General features: G+C 37.3%; 1 protein-coding gene across 2 annotated transcripts in view; it reads left to right on the forward strand.

The window, feature by feature from the left end:
* SNTG1 (syntrophin gamma 1) overlaps positions 1 to 20,730 on the forward strand; it is a 564,503-nt gene that overhangs the window by 393,418 nt on the left and 150,355 nt on the right. For both annotated transcript variants that reach the window (XM_042924327.1, XM_042924328.1), the window contains exon 12: positions 16,858 to 16,896. In XM_042924327.1, the coding sequence (XP_042780261.1) occupies positions 16,858 to 16,896 (39 nt within the window). The remainder of the gene's footprint in view (positions 1 to 16,857; positions 16,897 to 20,730) is intronic.

Consider the following 20,730-nt stretch of genomic DNA (forward strand, 5'->3'; position numbering starts at 1 on the left):
AACTTTTCAAAGATTGATTTGTCATTGTTCTCGCCTTCCTTACTAGACAACAATGAGATTCAAATAAGATATTCCTGCAGCTGCTAACTACCATAGCCTATAATGTATAATGTTAAAGAGCAGTACTATATTAACATTAATATAAGCCTAATATTTTACCCCACATTTTTTACAAGAAGGTCGTACAATGGAAATTCAACAAAATGTTGTGGATACTAGTAAATTGATAAAAATACAAGAGTGCTAAAGATATGTTTTCTTTCTTGATGTTGGTTCTTAATATGCAAAGTGACTTCCCTTCCATGTACAGAATGGAAAGGGGAAAGATGTCTAACTTTAAAATGGAGACACCTAAAATCCATAACCACAGCCAAGCGTTCAAAGTTGGCTTTAACAGTTATAGTGATGTCGATAGTATGTACCCTTGAGATGGTGTAGTAAAAATGGCACTTTACCTCCTCTGTGGTCTTCCTCCCACAAACCCATATCGTCTGTTGTCCCATGAGAAAAGTATTAAAAAAAAGGCCAGCTGAGGAATCTACAAAATACTTGACCATGACTCCTCAAAAGTGATGTCATAAAAACAAGGAAAGCCTGAAAAACTGGCACAGCCAAGAGTAGCCTAAGGAGACATGATGACTATACATGTAATATGGTATCCTGGGGGAGATTCTGGAAGAGAAAAAGGATATTATATAAAAACTAAGGGAATCTTAATAAAATATGGGCGTTATTTAATAACATGTGTTGATATTGGTTTATTAATTTTAATAAGTGTTCCCTAGTAGTGAATCGTGTGGTGCTGAACAGAGCCCAACCTGTGTGTGTGGTATATGGGAGTTGTTATCATTGGACTTTTTCTGTAAATCTATAAAACTGCTATTTAAAACAATTTTTAATGTTTATTTATTTTTGAGAGAGAAACAGAGCGTGGGTGGGGGAGGGACAGAGAAAGAGGGAGACACAGAATCCGAAGCAGGCTCCAGGCTCTGAGCTGTCAGCACAGAGCCCGATGTGGGGCTCGAACTCACGAACGGTGAAATCATGATCTGAGCCTGAGTCAGAAGCTCAACCAACTGAGCCACTCAGGTGCCCCTAAAACTGCTTTTTTTAAATTCAAGTATGAGTAACATACAGTGTTATAGTAGTTTCAGGTGTACAATAGAACGATTTCATAATCCCATACATTACTCAGTGCTCATCAAGGTAAATGTACTCATAATCCCCTTCCTCTATTTCCCCATCCCTCTATCTACCTCCCCTCTGGCAACCACCAGTTTGTTCCCTGAATTTAAGAGTCTGGTTTTGTGTCTTTTTTTTTCTTTGCTTATTTGTTTTGTTTCTTAAATTCCACATATGATGGCCAATAAATCCAAAACTATTTCCAAATAAAATGTTCACTTTAAAGAATTCATAAGTGGAGCATCTAGGCGGCTCAGTGGGTTAAGCATCTGACTCTTGGCTTTGGTTTAGGTCATGATTTCATGGTCTGTGGGCTTGGGCCCCACATCAGGCTCTGCAGTGAGGGATGGAGCCTGCCTGGGATTCTCAATCTCTCTCTCTCTCTGCGTCCTCCCTACTCTCTCGTTCTCAAAAATAAATAAATTTAAAAAAATAAAGTGTGTGTGTATATGTGTATATATATATATATATATATATATATATATATATATATATATAATGTAAATATATGTTTTTATTTATATTATATATTTAAATTAATATCTGATATTAACATATTTTGGAGATAATTGTCAGCTTCTGGATTTATTCATCCATTTATGCACTCAAATATTTTTCAGGGACTGTTTTGTCAATTTGCTAGGGATTGGTACTTTAATTTTGAGCAAAATGAATAGTCTTTGTCTTTGTGGAGCAAAGAATCCAGTGGGGAAAGGCGACATTAATTCAATAAGCACAGAAGCGAATGTGGGATAACAACTATCATAGATGGCGTGAAAAAGTGTTATGAGAGGTTAAATCTGTAAAGGCATAATCTCCTAAAGTTGATACATGAATAATGAATAAGAATAAAATAAGTGAATTAGTGGAGAAAGACGTCTTATGCAGAGATCATAGTATCTATCTATACAAGAGAAAAAAGTCAAAGGACTCCATGACAGCAATGAATCTCATTTAATTTGGAAGTTGTCACTGGTGGTGGATAAAATGAAAATGTTTAGATCAAGATAAGTGAGTTTTTCATAAATCTCTATTTGTAAAGAACAAGTTATTAATTTGATATATATATTCCTTTTATATCTGTGTGTTAAGTGCCCATTACGTATGAAATAATGATTATCCATAGAAGTTTTGTTTAATTTGATATGTGTGTGTAATAAAATAACAGAATGCGTATGCTTTGGCATCCTACCAGACTATTTCAAGTTTTGGGGCGCCTGGGTGGCTCAGGTGGTTAAGCATCTGACTTTAGCTCAGGTCATGAGCTTGCAATCCATGAGTGCAAACACCACGTCGGGCTCTGTGCTGACAGCTCAGAGCCTGGAGCCTGCTTCAGTTTCTGTGTCTCCCTCTCTCTCTCTCTCTCTGACCCTTCCCCACTCACACTCTCTCTCTCTTTCTCAAAAATAAACTTTAAAACAAATTTCTTTTAAAGTTTTAATGCTCCAGGATCTATATATCTCCATATTGTTGAGCTAGAGCCTTACCAAATAGGGCAGGTCTAGATATATCCCTAAAATAACTGGAAACTTCAAAATTATTAACCCCAGCTCACTGAATACAAAGGCTGGATGGGAATCATTAAGAAGAGGTTGGATTTTAGAGAGTCCCCAGACCATTCTTCGAATGTCTTGAAGGCTGATCTCATCTAACTCCAGAACCTTTGTAATATTAATTGACTAGATTACAAAAACTCCACACATGCACGCACACACAAGATATGGTAGTAAAAACAAACATACAAGGTAATAGAAAAAAACAAACATACAAGGTAATAGAAAAGACTATAGCTGGACCTAAAAGGAGGAAGAAGTAGAACTTCAAAACATTCTGTGGTTTGATCAGTCAAAGGCAATCAGGATGGATGCTTTTGCAGAAGAGTTCTTGCAATGAGCAAAAAGGATGGCCTCTGGTGTCATCAGCCTTGCTATGAAGCCCTAGCTTCTCGGCCTGAGTTATAGGGTATGGGCTTCATATCCCTCCTCATAAGGACGCACTAAGTTAGTTTCAGTCAATGTGAGGGTTAACGAAGACAGTACTTTGAACATCGCAGCGCTGAAGTGATGCTCAGACATTTGCCATTTTTATCTCTCTCTAGTTGCGTTCTACATGTAATGCTTTAATCCATGAGCCATCAGTAATAGGATCGATTTGCTTATTGTATGTGGGGCGGCCTCCTTCGTTTTGTCGAATAGCCATTTGAGATTCTGAAAGATGGTTGTTTGAGTAAAAGAAAATTGACGAAACTGAACATAATGAGTTAAAATGAATGTCTCATGGTGACTACACCATTAAGCAGCTACGGTTTTAGGCCAGCCAGAGGTCTACACCACAGTTCTCTCAAGTTTAAAAGAAATAGAGGAGACAGGTAAAATGCATAGCTCTCTTTCTGCCAGGGTCTCACAAATCCAGCCTTTCCAAACACCCTCTACTACTATACTACTGCACTAATCCTAATGGATAAACAGTTTCATTTGACATCTCTAAGGTTAACTGCACATAAAGGAATCACTTCTTCTTTTCTGTACTGTTTCATATATATATATATATATATATATATATATATATACATATATATATGTATATATATATGTATATGTGTGTGTATATGTGTGTGTATGTATGTATATATATATGTGTGCGTATGTATGTGTATATATATATATATATATATATATATATATATATTCTCAGCATGTATTTCCTTTCTTGGAATGAAATGTATAACTTGAAATGGATTACCTGTGTGTATATGCATGGAGATGATAGATAGGTAATTGTATATTTCTACCCTTAAATGTTCATTGAAAATTAGTATAATCTTAATAAGAATGTGTGATCGCACACGAGACAATCTCAAAATATATCGATTCACATTGTATTATGTGAAAGAGAATAGATTCTCTTTTCCAAATGTTTGTATCAGTGGCGAGTAAGAGAAACTCCTTAGGGTGGCTACTGAAAGAGTGAATAATTGGGTTTTGTCCCCAGTTGACAAGAATTCTGGACGGTGACATTTACTAGCTTTATTCCAGTGGTTCAAGGAAGACGCCAAGAACCCATCTTCTAGCTGTGCATATTATTGCCCTCCACCACGTTTAGAGTGTTGACTTTTACCTTGTTCACACCTCCTGATCACATAAGGGCTTCAACTATTCTCGAAATCATTTTAGTGTTTGGAACAGGAAAGAAAGGGAAGAAGGGTAAGTAGCACCAGCTACATATCTCCCCTTTCATCAAGCTAAGAGAAAATTTCCCAGAAGCCCTTTAGTGCGCTATGGCTCACTTCTCATTCCCATGACAGTTCGGGGTCGGGGCAGGGAGGTGAAAGGGGCTAGTCTCTACCATTTGTAGTGTTTACAGTGGGATACGACTGAAGAAGAGAAGACTGTAAATAGCTTTTGAGACAGATAAGCAACAATAATCTACCACATTACTTAATATTAAAAACATAGTGGGGCGCCTGAGTGGCTCAGTCAGTTGAAAGTCCGGCTTCGGCTCAGGTTATGATCTCACGGTTCATGAGTTCAAGCCCCTCGTCGGGCTCTGTGCTGACAGCTCAGAGCCCGGAGCCTGCTTCGGATTCTGTGTCTCCCTCTCTCTCTTTGCCCCTCCCCCACTCACACTCTTGTCTTTCTGTCTCTCAAAATTGAATAAACATTAAAAAAATTATCATTAAAAACATACTAATCCTAAAGTTTAATGCATATATAGCCAATACCCTCTCTGATTTTTGTGAATCAGTCTTTCAGCTCTCTCTCTTGCTCTCTCTCTCTCCTACACACACACACACACACACACACACACACACACACACTCTCACACACGTACACACACCATCAGTCATCTGAGTTGACTCGGCAGGCATTTCACTCATCTTTCATGTTTTGCGCATTTACTTTCAGAGATGAAAACAAAATTCTTTGGGGAATCCTATGTTTAATTCATAAAGATCTGCAACATTAGATGGCAGACACATATGTGCAAGTTGAAAAACAGAATATTTTTTCCCTAAAAGTGTTGGTTGTGAAAAGTGAAAGGAAAAAGTATTGTGTCTGCCACGTTGAAAAGACCTGACGAAGCTTGTAGGTGACTTGAAAGTCGCGACAACATAAAGCTGAGCACAAAGAAGATTTACAGATGACGAACGAAAGGCGATGATCAGAGGTTGTAGGGTGTCGCTCTGACAGGCATGGATGTCACTTAAGTAGACTTTTTCTTCCTTTTTATAGCTGCCGACATTTCTGAGTCCTTAGATGTACTTTTCCGTGCTAGCATGTTGTTGTTTTCCACGTTGTTTTTCCCCATGCACCAAAATCTGAACGTCAGACAAGCAGGTGTTGACTGAAAACGGGTCGTAGAGTGAAATCAAACAAGCGCAGAGTCAGTAATTTAATTTGGAATAACACCAAGGGCAAATTTGGGCATTCCACTGACATATTTTTGACATCAGATTTTTGCTTTTTGCACAATTAGAGTTTATTTTGGCGTGTTATGTCAGGAGATATTTCAATAAGATAACCTGCTTTGTTTCTTGAAAACCTACTAACACTTCAAGCTCTTCAATTTCGGATACTAGACAATGTTAGCCGGTTTTCCTCTGTACAACCTGCTTTGATGTTAGCTGAATAATGCGATCGTGCTCAACTGGGGCAGTGCTACGGGACACAGCTGACATAGCATTCTTGATCCAGCGGGCTCTGCCCACACAACCCATCCCCTTCACCCAATAGGACTCATTCTTTTGCCTTTCTTCCTGGCCAGAGTATTCCCAGTTCTTAATGTTCTCATAGTCTCAGAACCGTAGGAACTTCCCAGGGAGCCTCAGCTTAACACACCTACCCCGTTTTAGCCACCCACAATGCCTAGGGCCGGAGTTCAAGATGGCCTTCATCATGCCCATGCGAAAAGAGCTGATCCCTCTGGGCCCACTAGCTGCCCCTACACTAATGGTAACTCAGTAGGAACCTGCAGCACCTGATTCCCATGGGGCACACACTATCCAATGAGGGACAAGGGCCAAAATGGACCTAGCTTACAAAGTGATGGCACTTCCTCAATAGGTGAACGATTTGGAAATGCAGAAATTGCATAAGGCTCTGCAGGTGTATCACACTTGGTTGAACACCAGCAAGGTGCCATGGAGCAAGGCGAAGGCAAACTCAGTGACTCAGGCGACTCACCACCTTGTGTTTGCATTCTGCTGTACCGTCTTGCTTCTTTTTACATTTCACTCTTCCTTCCTTGGGATTGAACATTCTCCTTCAATAAAGGTTTAGCATATATGACTTCTTCACGCTATATTTCTAGGGAAGCAAGACTAAGGAAATACCCTTTACCTCTAACTATTCATTACAGGATACTAAGCATTCCCTGGGGGGAGACATTCTTACCTAAGTAGTGCAATATGGGAGAGAAGGTGTAAATGAAGTGTGTTTAGTACCCTTAGGTACTATGGCAGATGAAGGGCCATTAGTAAATTATGCATGAAATCATTTTGAGTTTGCAGTTGTTCAACTGAATACATCTTAGAAGACCCCTCATTCTAAAATGTAGCTTAAAAGCTGAGGACATCTGACCAGGGTGCAGAGGTGGCTACAAATATCCCTGAGGATTGAGTCTGAATTATTGAGTATAAACACTGCATATTTTCCTCATTAAGAATCCTGGCTAATAATTTTGCAATGGTAAATCTAGTGTTTTCACCTATGATTGATACTGACATATTAAACAATGACTTTCGTCACTTTCTGAAACCACAGTTCCTATACTGTGCAGGTACACCTACCCTACAATCCGTTTTTCCTCTTTTTTTTTTTTTTTAACTTTTATAGTGTTTTACACCACCTGTTCTAACACTCATCTCATCCCGAAAACTGGGAATTATTTTTTTAATTTTGTAAGCAATTTATTTATTTTGAGAGAGAGAAAAAGTTCAAGAGAAAAGGGGCAGAGAGACAGGGACAGAGAGAGAATTCCAAGCAGGTTTCACACTGCCAGCCTGATGCGGGGTTCGAACCCATGAACCATGAGACAATGACCCGAGCCAAAGTCAGACGCTCAACCAACTGAGCCACCCAGGTGCCCCCCTCCCAAAAAAACTTAGAATTATTTGTTGCATGTTTTTTCAATACTTTCAGCTTTTAGGCTTTTAATTCATACCCAGATTAGGTCAGTGATATAGATGGATATGTGTGTGTTACATATATGGCATATATCATGTGTATGTTCCTCTGAAAGACGATAATAGTAAAATTGAAAACTTCTTGTGCTAGGAAGAATAAAATTTAAGAAAACTCATTTACATATAATGCCTAATCATCCTGAAGAATTGATTTACTGTTAATAGATATGCTTTGATTTTTAATTGTTTTTTAATTTTTTTTTAATTTATTTATTTCTGGGAGAGAGAGAGCACAAGCAGAGGAGGGGCAGAGAGAGAGGGAGACACAGAATCTGAAGCAGGCTCCAGGCTCCGAGCTGTCAGCACAGAGCCCGGCATGGGGCTCGAACCCACAAATTGTGAGATCATGACCTGAGCCGAAGTCGGACGCCCAACCAATTTAGCCACCGAGGCACCCCAATAGATGTTTTTAAAAGCAACGTGGCATACTTTCAAAGTTATATTCGTAGGGATGGGGAATAACCAAGGTAGCAAGGACCTAGAATCCATATCCGGAAAAAAAATGCATGAAAATTATGAGCTGAAATGTGGGAAGTTATGTGGGCTCCTGAGGCAAAAATCATTTTTTTGATGCTTCCCTCCACATGGTAAAGGCAGCCTTTTATCAGCAGTTGCAGAATAGACATATTGCCTTATGTACCCACATACTAATGTCATTAGTCGTCAGGTGAATTTATATCTATAGAATAAAAATCTTAGTCCTCACACATCTGTGCCACAAATCTCTAAGGGAATTGGAGGATTGTTTCTTGCTTCCATAAGAATGATTTGCTTGGGTAAATCTTCAAAATTGATTTCCATGGGAAAATATACATCTGAGAACGCACCACTTTAGCCACCAAAATTGACTTGTTTGTGAGGTTTGAAAGAATAACAGGTTAGCAGAATTTGGATGAAAAGTTTGTAATATAAGATCTTCACTAATCTTCAAACATTTGATTGAGAAAAAAAACTATCCCTTTAAGACATTTAAAGTAGAAGGAGAGCAATTTTTTAAAGAATATTTGAATATTCTATTGTATTTTTTTGGTCGAGAGGGGTAGTCACAAGAGAATATTACTGCTCTAGTTTCTAGATACATTTGATGATGCTAAAAATGAATATATAAAATTAAGGGATTCAAAAAATAGGAGTGACATTTAAAATAAATGGACAGGCCTATTCCACCAAATTTTATTTTCAGTCAGTTAATTCCAAACAAATCTTTCTTAAAGCCAGCTGTGTATTACCCTTATCTCACCTTGAGAGATCTGCTGTAATAATTAAGCTTCCTTTAAGGGGTTTCCATCATTAACATCCAGTGGAATGTCATCAAAGAAAAAGAAGGACACATATTTATCATTTCCCCCAGCATTTACGCAAAGTGAATATTATTACATAAAGCACAGTTCATAATATTTATTTTAGCAGATGTTCACTTTTGATGTTGGGTAAATTTTAAAGTAGTAGATTTACCATGATAATTTTCATTTTTTTAGTATAAGGAATTCAACTGAGAAATATTTATAATATAAGCAACCAATGACTTTACATTTGTCCTTCTAGTTTTTGTTTTTTTCAAGCAGGGTCTCAAAATTCAAAGTTCTAATAAAAAGTCTTCAATGAAGAAGCTACTGAATGTAAATTAAACTTTTAATGCTGTGGGAACATATTCTTGCATATAATAGGGATTCAAAATACTTATTTCTTTAAACGTAAGACTTCATCAATACCAGAGATTCCTACAAGGAAAAAAAATCTTTGAGTAATAGAATAAAGAAGACAGAATAAATGGTGAAAATGTTTGCTACAATAGAATGCATCATTTTTCTAACAATATTTAACATCTACAGATATATGTAGATGATATGCAGTGAATAAAATTGCTAGTAATTAATTATAAGATGTTGAAAATAACTTTCTTCTCTATTCCATTTTATCCAAAATATGAAGATTCTCCTCATGTTGGGTTTTTGATTATTCTTCTCCTTAAAAAACTCTATTCAAAATCCTCTTTCTTCAAGAGTATATCTGCATTACTTGACTTTTATATCCCTTGGGCATATTGTTTTCTAGAGAATCAAACACAAAACCCCATTTGCCATTTGGGGTATTAGAGTTCGTAAAAAATGTATTTTAAAATGTCTTTGCATTTGCTTTTAATTTTAGGTTTTTATTAAAGTGCAGAAGACTATAAAATGAAAACTTATTGCAATAACAATACATATGTTGCTGGTGTTTTTATTAGTAGTATGTATTACATATACATTAAAGTATGTGTATTTTGGATGACAAGAGGCTTCATATTCTTACGTGGCACATCTTTCATGGCCCTGTGGACTTTTTGCCATATTAATCAGTTCGAACATTACTGATTATACCTTCCTATGAGTATCTAGAAAAAGAAGCAAAGCATAGGAACGATTTTGGTCTCACAAACCAAGACTGAGGTATTAATCCAATCAGCTGGATCCCGACTGGGTTGGAGTTTTATAGGATTCTGTTTACTTCTCTTTGTTTTTCCCTTTTCCAACTTACAGCCCTCCAGGTCTTTGAGCTGAGAGTACGGTCTATTCCTGGGAGCCCTCCTCAGCTGGCTCTCAATCCTCCTTGCTCACCTCTCAGCACAGCAAATTTGTGAAACTGTTGTCTGATTTTGCATGATTTTCACGTGACGGTTTTTTTTAACCATTTGTCCTGCCATGATTCAGAATTCAGCAATACCTTGACGTGAAAACCAACTTTGTGTTCAAAGCCCCACAGATCACAAATGCTGCCAATATGACCCTGTGAAAGAATGCTCTGTCTGGGTAAATTGTGCTTCTCTCTTCCAGCCCATCCCGTGTCTACAGGGGGCCAGCTCACCTCTGTGTGCTCATCTGTCTGGGACCTCACCTGTGCTCACCCTCGTGACAGCAGGTGTTCTCAAATACCTTCATATGTATTCATTTTTGAGAGACAAAGAGAGACAGAGGGCGAGCAAGGGAGGGGCAGAGAGAGAGGGAGACAGAATCCGAAGCAGGCTCCGGGCTCCGAGCTGTCAGCACAGAGCCCGACTGGGGGCTCGAACTCACCAACCACGAGATCATGACCTGAGCCGAAGTCAGATGCTCAACCGACTGAGCCACCCAGGCGCCCCTCAAATACCTCCCAACAAAACGCTTTTAATCAGTTCTCTCCATTCGAGTCCCTACCAACAGGAAGGTGGCTGTGCTTCCTGCTCTTTCATCCGACTTAGGAACCTAATGATTTTGGTTTATTTCTTACGTATCTCTGCATTAAAGATGGACTGCACTGCCAGTTAGTGGGTGACAGTGTTTCAAGGAATTCATCACGAGCCCCACCGTTGCTCTCTATTGAAATTTAAAATACAGTTTTTATCATTAGCTCAATATATTTTAGATTCAGTCACTTTTATTAATATATTTTAATTTTTACTTTTATTTACATTCTATATATTATGTCGTTATTGGTATATTTTTATTTAGTTATTACTTATTCAATTACCTACCTGTTAAAAGTCATTGGTTAATTTCGTTTTGCAGTAGGAAAACCCTGTTTTAATTGTTGTAATTCTACAGGAACTTAAAATTCTAAATTCGTTTGTAAAGCCCTGGCGATTAACCTTAAATACCCTTGGGTGCATTTGACCATTTATCCTTGATAGGCCTAAATGTAGTTGCACTTAAATAATATCACACAAAACTTTTGATTTGGAAAACATTTGACATTTAGGAATGAATCTCTATTTCACATTAGGTTAATTTTTATGATTTTTTTCTTCTTAGGGTGATCAAAACGTACTTTGTTCCATTTCTGTATCTTTTTTTTTTTTCAAACTGAGGAAGTCTTGATTTGGATATATATATTTGGTAGTCAAACACCGTAAAATCTTAGTTATTTTTAATCTAATTGTCTTGAGCATTTATCATATAGTAGATTATCTTCCTCTACTGATATATGTATCCTGCCCTTTTAAATATACTTTTACATTCCGTTTTTCACCATATTATCTGGGTGATAGTTTTTAATGTCACTGTTAAGTAATAATGTAAGGGCAATCCTTTATATTTTTTTGTTAAACAGATTTCATATGTTTAATTTTTAATCATGATATTTCTTAATTTGAAATAAATGCTGATTCTATATATGTAAAGATATCATTATTTTTTAAGCTTATTTATTTATTTTGAAAGAGAGAGAGAGAGAGAGAGAGAGAGAGAATGTGAGCAAGGAAGGGACAGAGAGAGAGAGGGAGAGAGGGAGAGAATCCCAAGCAGGCTCCACACTGTCAGCTCAGAGCACTATGCAGGGCTCGAACTCACAAACCTTGTGATCATGACCCAAGCTGGAATCAAGAGTTGGAGGCTTAACTGACTGAGCCATGCGGGCGCCCCAAGATCATTATTTTCTTATTTTACTTATTCCATTTCCTGTACCATTACTTTTATAAAGATTGGAATTACATTAAAAATGGTTTTGCATAGCTATTTATAAAATTAAATTATTTTTCTTCTTAACATAACCAACATAACCATCCCTTAGATGGGTTTCCATAAACCATAACAGGTTTACAAATAGGTTTTTGTGTGTAGTCCTGTCTTTGAAATTAAAAGGAAATGAAATGTTACATATTGGGATTTGTCATAAGACTTAAATTTTCAGAACTTCTGATAAAATTAAAACAGCACGTTATATTTTGGCAGAGAGAGAGAATGTCGGTTCCTAATTCCAACGGCTCTCATCAGTCCAAAATATATATTAATGTAGTGATTTCCTTTATTTTTGTCTTTCTGTTAATTTTACTTATATGGAAATCATCAACAAAGTGGAAAAATGGGGTTCCTTCAATAAATTCCATGGTTCTGTAATAACTGGAATTACAAGGTAATTCTAACAAAGAAGATTAAATCAGATCCTAGTTAAGGAAGAATTAGGATAGCTGAACCAATTACCGATTTTCAAATCTGAAGAGGAAGCCTCACACGGAGCCCTAGGGATGAGCTGCAGAGTTGCGGCAGCAACAGAAGGAAACCCTTGGCATCATTTTGATTCAGATCTTGGATTATCAACACGTTTGAGAAGGTAGGAGCGACGTGAAATGTGCCCCCCTTGATAGCTAACCGTGGTTGGCAATGCTTGTTAGGTAGTATGGACAAGCCACCAGGCTGAGGGAGATAAAGACTCCGCAATTACAGGTTCCATGATGGAGAGTTCAGTAGGCACATGCAACAACGACAGCGTAGAAACTAGGCCCCCCGGGAAACGCTGAAGAGAAAGTCACCGGTCAGTTCCACTAGGGGATTCAGAAAAGTTTTGGTGGTGGATATGGTTCTTGGAGACGCAAAGACCCCTGCTTTGGACACATCACTGTCAGTCCCAGCTCATTGTGCTGTGGTCATCCTCTCTGTAGGACAATCATGTTTTACTACCTGATGGTAGAAGGCCAAATCAACCGTGTTTCTTGAGCCATTGCATTAATTTTTCTTCTTGTCTAGAAGTCTCTATCAAGTTTCAAAGTATCTATAAATCCTCTGAAAGAGGTCACATAAGTTTCACCAGATTTGTAAAGAGGTATATGATTAAACATTATTTATAAAAAAAAAAAAACCACTTTGCTGTCTTTGAAATAAATGTCTTTCCTTAAGGTAGCAACATAGCAACATAATTCCTTCAAGATAGAATCTTCTACCTGGCAGATTTATCTATTCTTCCTCCCTCCCTCCCTCCCTTCCCTCCCGCCTTCCTTCCTTCCTTCCCTCCTTCCTTCCTTCCCTCCTTCCTTCCCTCCCTCCTTCCTTCCTTCCCTCCTTCCTTCCTTCCCTCCCTCCTTCCTTCCTTCCCTCCTTCCTTCCTTCCTTCCTTCCCTCCTTCCTTCCTTCCTTCCCTCCTTCCTTCCTTCCTTCCCTCCTTCCTTCCTCCCTTCCCTCCTTCCTTCCCTCCTTCCTTCCCTCCCTCCTTCCTTCCCTCCCTCCTTCTTTCCCTCCCTCCTTCTTTCCTTCCTTCCTTCCTTCCTTCCTTCCTTCCTTCCTTCCTTCCCTCCTTCCTTCCTTCCTTCCCTCCTTCCTTCCCTCCTTCCTTCCCTCCTTCCTTCCTTTATCTCTATCATTTCTTTACCTTATGAGTGTTGATTCAAGTATAGTTCCTACTTTTTTTAATTAAGATATGAGGGGTTCCTCAAAAAATACACAATGCAAATTGTATCCTCTTATACTTCCAAGTGGGCATTAATTGTATTCCACAGTCTTAACTTAAGTCAACATGATGTTAAACAGTCAGTTTTTACAGGCTTATCTTTCTCTTCCGGACTAAAAGACTTAACATGGATTTCCTTCACCTGAATGCCCTTTACTTGGTAGTTGTCTGTGTCACTTGATGCTCTTCTAGAATGACATGTTAGGCAGTCCTAGTTAAACCCACACTCTTATTCCTTTACAGCCTAAGGATTAATAACTTCAGTAATCCTGCTCCATAAGCAGCTAGTTTGATGTGACTGCAGTTATATCCTTTCATCTTTTTGAGCCTTCATGTTCAGACTCTGACTCTGTTTTGTGCAACATCATATTAATTTTTTTGGCTTTTCGTAACACAAATGACTGGTTCTGATAACACATAATTAACATTAGTTTCTAAGAAGTTTGACATTACAAATCTTTTTGACAGATTTCAATTTTCCTTGTTTGAAGAGTGGTCTTAAAAATAATGCAAAGAATTTAGGATTTGCATTATTTAGAATTAATATTGTTGCCAAAATAGAAAATTTAAAAAAAAATTTAATGTTCATTTATTTTTGAGAGAGAGAGAGAGAGAGAGAGAGAGGCAGAGCACGAGCAAGGGAGGAGCAGAGAGAGAGTGAGACACAGAATCCAAAGCAGGCTCCAGGCTCTGAGCTGTCAGCACAGAGCCCGACTTGGGGCTCGAACCCACAAATTTCAAGATCATGACCTGAGCCGAAGTCGGGCACTCAGCTGACTGAGCCACTCAGGTGCCCCAAAAATAGACAATTTTTAAAACTTTGCTCAATGAATGCATTTCATTAAGAATATATTATTTAGTGGCACTTGGGTGACTCAGATGGTTAGTTAATCGACTTTTGGTTTTGGTTCAGGTCATGAGCTCACAGTTCGTGGGTCGGATACCCCCTTTGGGCTCTGCGCTGACAACACGGAGCCTGCTTGGGATTCTCTTCTCTCTCTCTCTGCCCCTTCCTCTCTCATGCTCTCTCTCTCTCTCAAAACAAATAAACTTTTAAAAAAGAATATATTATCGCCTGATATTTTATTACATTTACTAAGTTAAGCATTATTTCAATTGTTTGACATAAAGCTTTATTTTTAAAAATAAATTTAAATCGTCATTAATGTTTCCAACCTGTTTATCTTATAAGCGGCTTTATTGATATGATTCCCTATGATGACAAAATGAGTCATTTAAAAGAAAATACTTCTCGCATTTTCTACACTGAATCTTCATTTATAATTCAGGTTTCATAGAACATTCCTAGGTAAAAGTCATCATACTGTTTCCAACTGAGAAAGATTTTCACATCTGAGGAAACTTCAGCTGATTCCTTATCCTTCTAACTTGGGACATGCCTGCAAGTGATTGAGGTTCTGGAGGTGCTCAGCCGGCAACCTCTGCTCTGGACCCCAGCCTGGTTCACGCATATTTGCCACTCACTCGAGTGTATAGACATTAATCTAGAGTTGACAAGAAAACAGAAAGGGATTCGCAAAGTATAGGAGAAAACAAGGCATCTCTGCTCAGCTTCTTTAAAACACCCTCGTTGTCTTCAAAGGAAATCCAGACTTCTCGGATATTCATTTTATATGTGATTATTTATTATATTAATAACTGTCACATATTGAGCTCTAACTTCACGACCTTTGTGTTTTCATTTACTTTTCCAACAAATAGGTGTGGCTCATATGGTGATAGACTTTTTACACAGGATGGAAATTAGACACAGGGTAGTTAATAACTTGCCTGCTGAAATTCAGTAACAGTTACGGCCGGATTCAGACGGAGGTCTCATGACCGCACAGCTTGATCGTGTTATCGTGCATCTACCTTGCAGCTCCAGAACACTCTGTAAACGAGCATCATTAAACTATTGTCTCTGAACGCAATGTGTTTCATTTTCGCGTCCCAGCTCTTACAGCACCGGGACTCACATTGGTAGATTACTGAAAGGATTTTGGAAAACAACGAATGATTAGTCTCCCCCCTTCTCACTGCATTTATCGAACCTACACATACGTGTGCTCATTTGTATACGTACATCACTGCGGCCTGAGCATGGCTACATTTACTTAGATTATTTGGACTCTTCTGTCGGATGAAAACGTTAAAAGTGACAAAGCTAGACCGTTTGTGCCAGAAGACAGAGGTCCATACAAAATATTGGTGGAATTTTACAGTTTTTTTATAACAATCCATAAGAACTAGCAAAAAGCATAGTTCTGCCAACTTTTCAGTATGGATTTTTTTTATTGATTAATAAAAGATTCTTAGGAAACTGTTCTGTGTCTCCACACCCATCCTGATTTTAGCTGAAGACACTGGTAGTTTTAGAGACTTTCTTTAGCTGATTCCTCACCAAAACAAGAAGTATTCTGAAATGACTATAGTAATGTAAGAAAGATATGTTTTTGTGTGTGTGTGTTTGTGTGTGTCCCTACTGAAATCACATAAATCTTCCAAAACTTTCTTTTCTTGTGTATTTCAAATGACACACATGTTGCCAGTAAGTTTTGTACATGAGCCGTTTGATGATTTTCCAACTTTGTGCATCCTAGCCATTGCATTTCCTGTTAGTTCACATTTATCGGTAGGACGAAGGGAACTGAAAACTAACAAGGAAAAATAAACTAAATCAGGAAAATAATTTCTAAATGAAAAGCCTGTGTTTAGTGTGATATGAGATTATACCACACAGAGTTAGCATTCGTTAAGTTTCTCTCTCCAACCGATGCAAAATAAAAACTGGTTTTAATTAGCAAAGTTTCTGTTGAACCAAAGACTTTGTGTGTTATGAGTTCATTTGTCTAAAAGCCGATACTCCTTTCCAGTTGGAGTTTACAGTTCGTTAACATGACTTAATACAGACGAAATTCTTTCTCCGAAGATTTATTTTAAAATGTTACGAAATGTCACTCATGAAATTCTCTTCAAGTAAACGTATAAAGAAGTGAAGTGAAAAATTAAATTACAAAAAGTTATTCTATGTTCTCGATAGACTGTGCATGGACACACAGGCTTCCTGTTTCTCATAAGTGAGAAAATCATTAGAAGAAAATCTGTTTGGCCCATGTGTACACATCAAATTCGGAAGACTTTTGATAGCCAACATTTTTAGAAAATTTTAGTTGATGTTTGATACGCAATGGGATTTTAGTATGCCAGTTGGGAATATCAGTATATATTAACTCAGGAAGAATAGATTCTCATAAAATTCGGGGGCTCTTGTGTAACTTTGTTGATTGCTCACTTTTATTTATTTATCATTGCAGATTAAAAAAATCAACAGAAACTTTCCCGTAAACCAGCAGGTAAGATGGAAACATACTTGGAGAGACAAATCACATATTACTTCCAGGTTATCTTTGATAGAAAATAGTTTTGATTGCATTTAATTTTTATGTGGAAATAATTGGCACTGTTGTTTGCTCTCTAGGAAAACACATAATTTATTAGATTTTTTCACATTATGTAATATATCTGTTTCTCTAATCATATTAAAAACAGTTTTAAAGAATTATTTTCTGCAGGGCCCCTGGGTGGCTCAGTTGATTAAGCATCCGACTTCGGCTCAGGTCATGATCTCACCATTTGTGGGTTCGAGCCCCGCGTCGGGCTCTGTGCTGACAGCTCGGAGCTCGGAGCCCAGAGCCTGCTTCGGATTCTGCGTCTCCCTCTCTCTCTGCCTCTTCCTCACTCGCACTCTGTCTCTCTCTCAAAAATAAACAAAGATTACCAAAAAAAACCCTACAAAAATAATATTTTATCTAAGTAAACTAAGTCAAAGCTATATTTGACAAAATACATATATTTATTTGAATATAATGTTGAAGAATTAAGGGAGCTATTTATCATAAGATAGTTTGTATCTTATTTGGGAGACCTATGTTTGATCTAAAAGTTAGAAGAAATTTTCAAAATTGGCTGATGTACTTTACATGAGTCTAAATTAATGCATAGAATGAAAATAATGTCTGATTAATCCAGCTGAGAATTTAGTGGATTTATTAGACTGATAATTGATTATCGGATAAAATAATTGTAGAAAATAATAACTGATTCCAGTTATAGTTTTATTAAGCTGAACTTAACGTTTTCATCGCCTTCATAAACATTATAAAAACATTCATTTGAATGAGAAGAGTCGGTGTAGGCTCAGTTCTGGACTCATGCAAGTCAGTGGTGCATCGGGTTTTTGTGATGTTAGAGCAACAGAGGACAGCCGTGACTTTCTCACTCTTGATACAAAGTCAATGTGCAACCTTTGATCAAAATCTAAACATGTAGAGGCACCTGGGTGACTCAATCGATTGAGCGCCGGACTTGATTTTCGCTGGAGTCATGATTCCTGGGTTGTGGGATAGGGCCCCTCGTGGGGCCCCATGCTGAGCACGGAGCCTCATTCAGATTCTCTCTCTCTTTCCCTCTGCCACTCCCACCTGCTAGCATGCCCTAATTCTCAAGTGTGTGTGTGTGTGTGTGTGTGTGTGTGTGTGTGTGTGTGTATGTAGATCTCTACATATACATATATATATATATATATATATATATATATATATACGTTATCTACGTATCTATATGTGTATCAATATCTGCATTATCTATTTGTAAAAGGTAAGCCAATCACCGGTTAATTTCAATAGTAAAAATTTTAAATAATCCCAGCTTATAAAAATTAAGTTACTTCTCTTATCTAAACCTCAGTGCCCTCATATTTTTGCAGATTAAATAACAAATGTAAAATTCTCCATGTATGCCACTATTATCATTAATGTGTTAACATTTTAAACGTGTTCTTTAGAATATAGAATTTATGTTCTTGTATAAATTGTATTATTGATGATGGCACTAGCCCAGACCAGCCTGCAGAGTTCTGTGTGACTGAAATACTAATGAAAACAGCTCTGGAGAGCCCAGTGTATCTACAGTGCTCTGAGCCATGCCGATGATTTAGATGGAGACAGAGATTGGAGAGATGTACGTGTCACGTGTCTCACCACGTCCATCCCAAGCCGTGGTTACGTCTGAGGCCCTTGTTTGTGGTGCAGAGAATAGGGCTGTAGCCCAGAGTTCCTGATGGCCTCGAGCTGGGTATCACTGATATTCCCTCTGTGGCTCCCATTCCATCCCAGGTGCTTCTGAGGCCGGTAGAATATTACTTAGGAAATGCAGTTTAACAACTTCATAGGGGTGCAGTGGAGGAAAACTTCATTAACGAGGAATTATTCAAATAGAAAGGAGCATCAGCCATTGGGGAAAGTTGTATTGCCCATCAGTAAACCTAGTCGTTTTTATAGTCAGATACATAAAATGTAGATCTATTCACTTGGGGAATTCTTGCCAAAAATATAAGTGATGAATGTTTCTTTAAGAATGACTCTAATATCTGTGTTACCATCGCTCCTTGCCCTCTCTAACCTCGACATGTGAATTGTTAATAATTAGTATAATTTATGTTACTATAAATATTTCATAACCCTAATAACCTCACTGCTATTCTCTATTTATGATGACAACTACATTTCACACTCCCTACATTTTCCCTTCAATGACCTGTGGCATTTTTTGCCACCTCTGCATTTATCTAGGATTTGAATAATAGTAAAGTAAATAAGAATCTGAAAAAACCTTACATATAGAATAAATAATAAAAAGTGTTCAATATCCCAACACATGCACATATATAATAAATGTAGGTAAGCATTAGCATTCATAGCTTTTTATTTGCTAAACTTTTAATATTATTATACCAAGATTTTATTTCAAATCTCTTCCATCTCACTTTTTTAAAAATCATAATGAATTCTTCTTGGCATTTTAAAAACTGAAAGCAAGAGTTAATAGATTTTTCCCTTACTATTTTCCATCATGGAAATGAAGACTTTCAGGAAATTGGATTCATTTATAGTTCTATATTCATATATCCACACCATAGGAAAACTCACCTGCATAGCATGATAGCAATGCATTAGGGGACCCAGGTACATTCTCTACTTCATAAAATAGGAGTAAGAGCCAGTTTATAATGAATTAAAATTTGAAAACACATACAGTCTCATTTCTCCTCCAGATTTAGTATTCAAACAGCACCCTTATCTTGGACTAAGCCACAATGTGTTGCTTTAATCTTAAATTTTTTTCTGACTTAATTTTCATGTAAAGTTCTCTAAAGCTTAGATTACATATATTTACCCATATGCTTTTGATGAAATAATTTAGAGATATGTTAAAATAGTCAACTGTTATACAATGAAAATCAAGTACCCTCATGCCCCTGACACATATCTAGGTCTTTAAGGAAAAAAAGAACAAAAAAAACCCACAAAGATGTCACCCACTGGGGCACAAGTCTACTGCCTCCTGTAGGATTCTGTTTTTTAAATTGTGCTACCTATGTGGTACAGCTAACCCAATGGGAGAAATTAGAATAAAAGTGAAACATAAAGGGGACCAAGAGATATCACTATTTTCCAACAGGGCCAGGTGTTAGAGCTTAGCTCTGTAGGGAAATTCCCACCATCCAGAATGCAGGAGACTTTCAGTGAAACCACTCTCATTAAAGAAGAGATTTGAGTCCAATATTGTAAATTATTGAGAAAATAGACCATAACAGGGGAAAGCATAATTTAGAGATTTAAAAAATCCAAAATTAGTTTTGATTATCATGTCCTTTTTAAATAAAGAAATGGAAATTATGTCAAGAACAGGATATGGTGTTAAAAATGTGGATTTGCAGAAGAATCAAATAGGAGTTCAAAAGTTTAAAAAAATAGTGTATTTAAAATTAAAATCAGTTAACCAATTGAATAATAGAATAGAAAATGAAGGTAAAATATGTCATTGAAAGTATATATCTGAGAATGTCAGTACACACAGAAAAGGGTGAAAAACATAAACGTTAATGTAAGACATAAACTTTAGAATAAGAAGCTAAAAGAATATCTTCAGAAAGACTGGGGAAAACGTGTGAGAGGCAATGTATGAAAACAGATGATGGTTAAGAGTTCTTATAAGTCTTCAGATTAAAGAATCCAACTAACCCCTGAGCAAGGTAAATAGAAACAAATCCACACCAACAAAGGATCTGGAATGACCTCAATATCCAGTCAGTGGAATACGGGCACCATTAAAAGGATAAACGAGCT

Source organism: Panthera leo, chromosome F2, assembly GCF_018350215.1.
Source record: "Panthera leo isolate Ple1 chromosome F2, P.leo_Ple1_pat1.1, whole genome shotgun sequence".
NCBI classification, from domain to species: Eukaryota; Metazoa; Chordata; class Mammalia; order Carnivora; family Felidae; genus Panthera; species Panthera leo.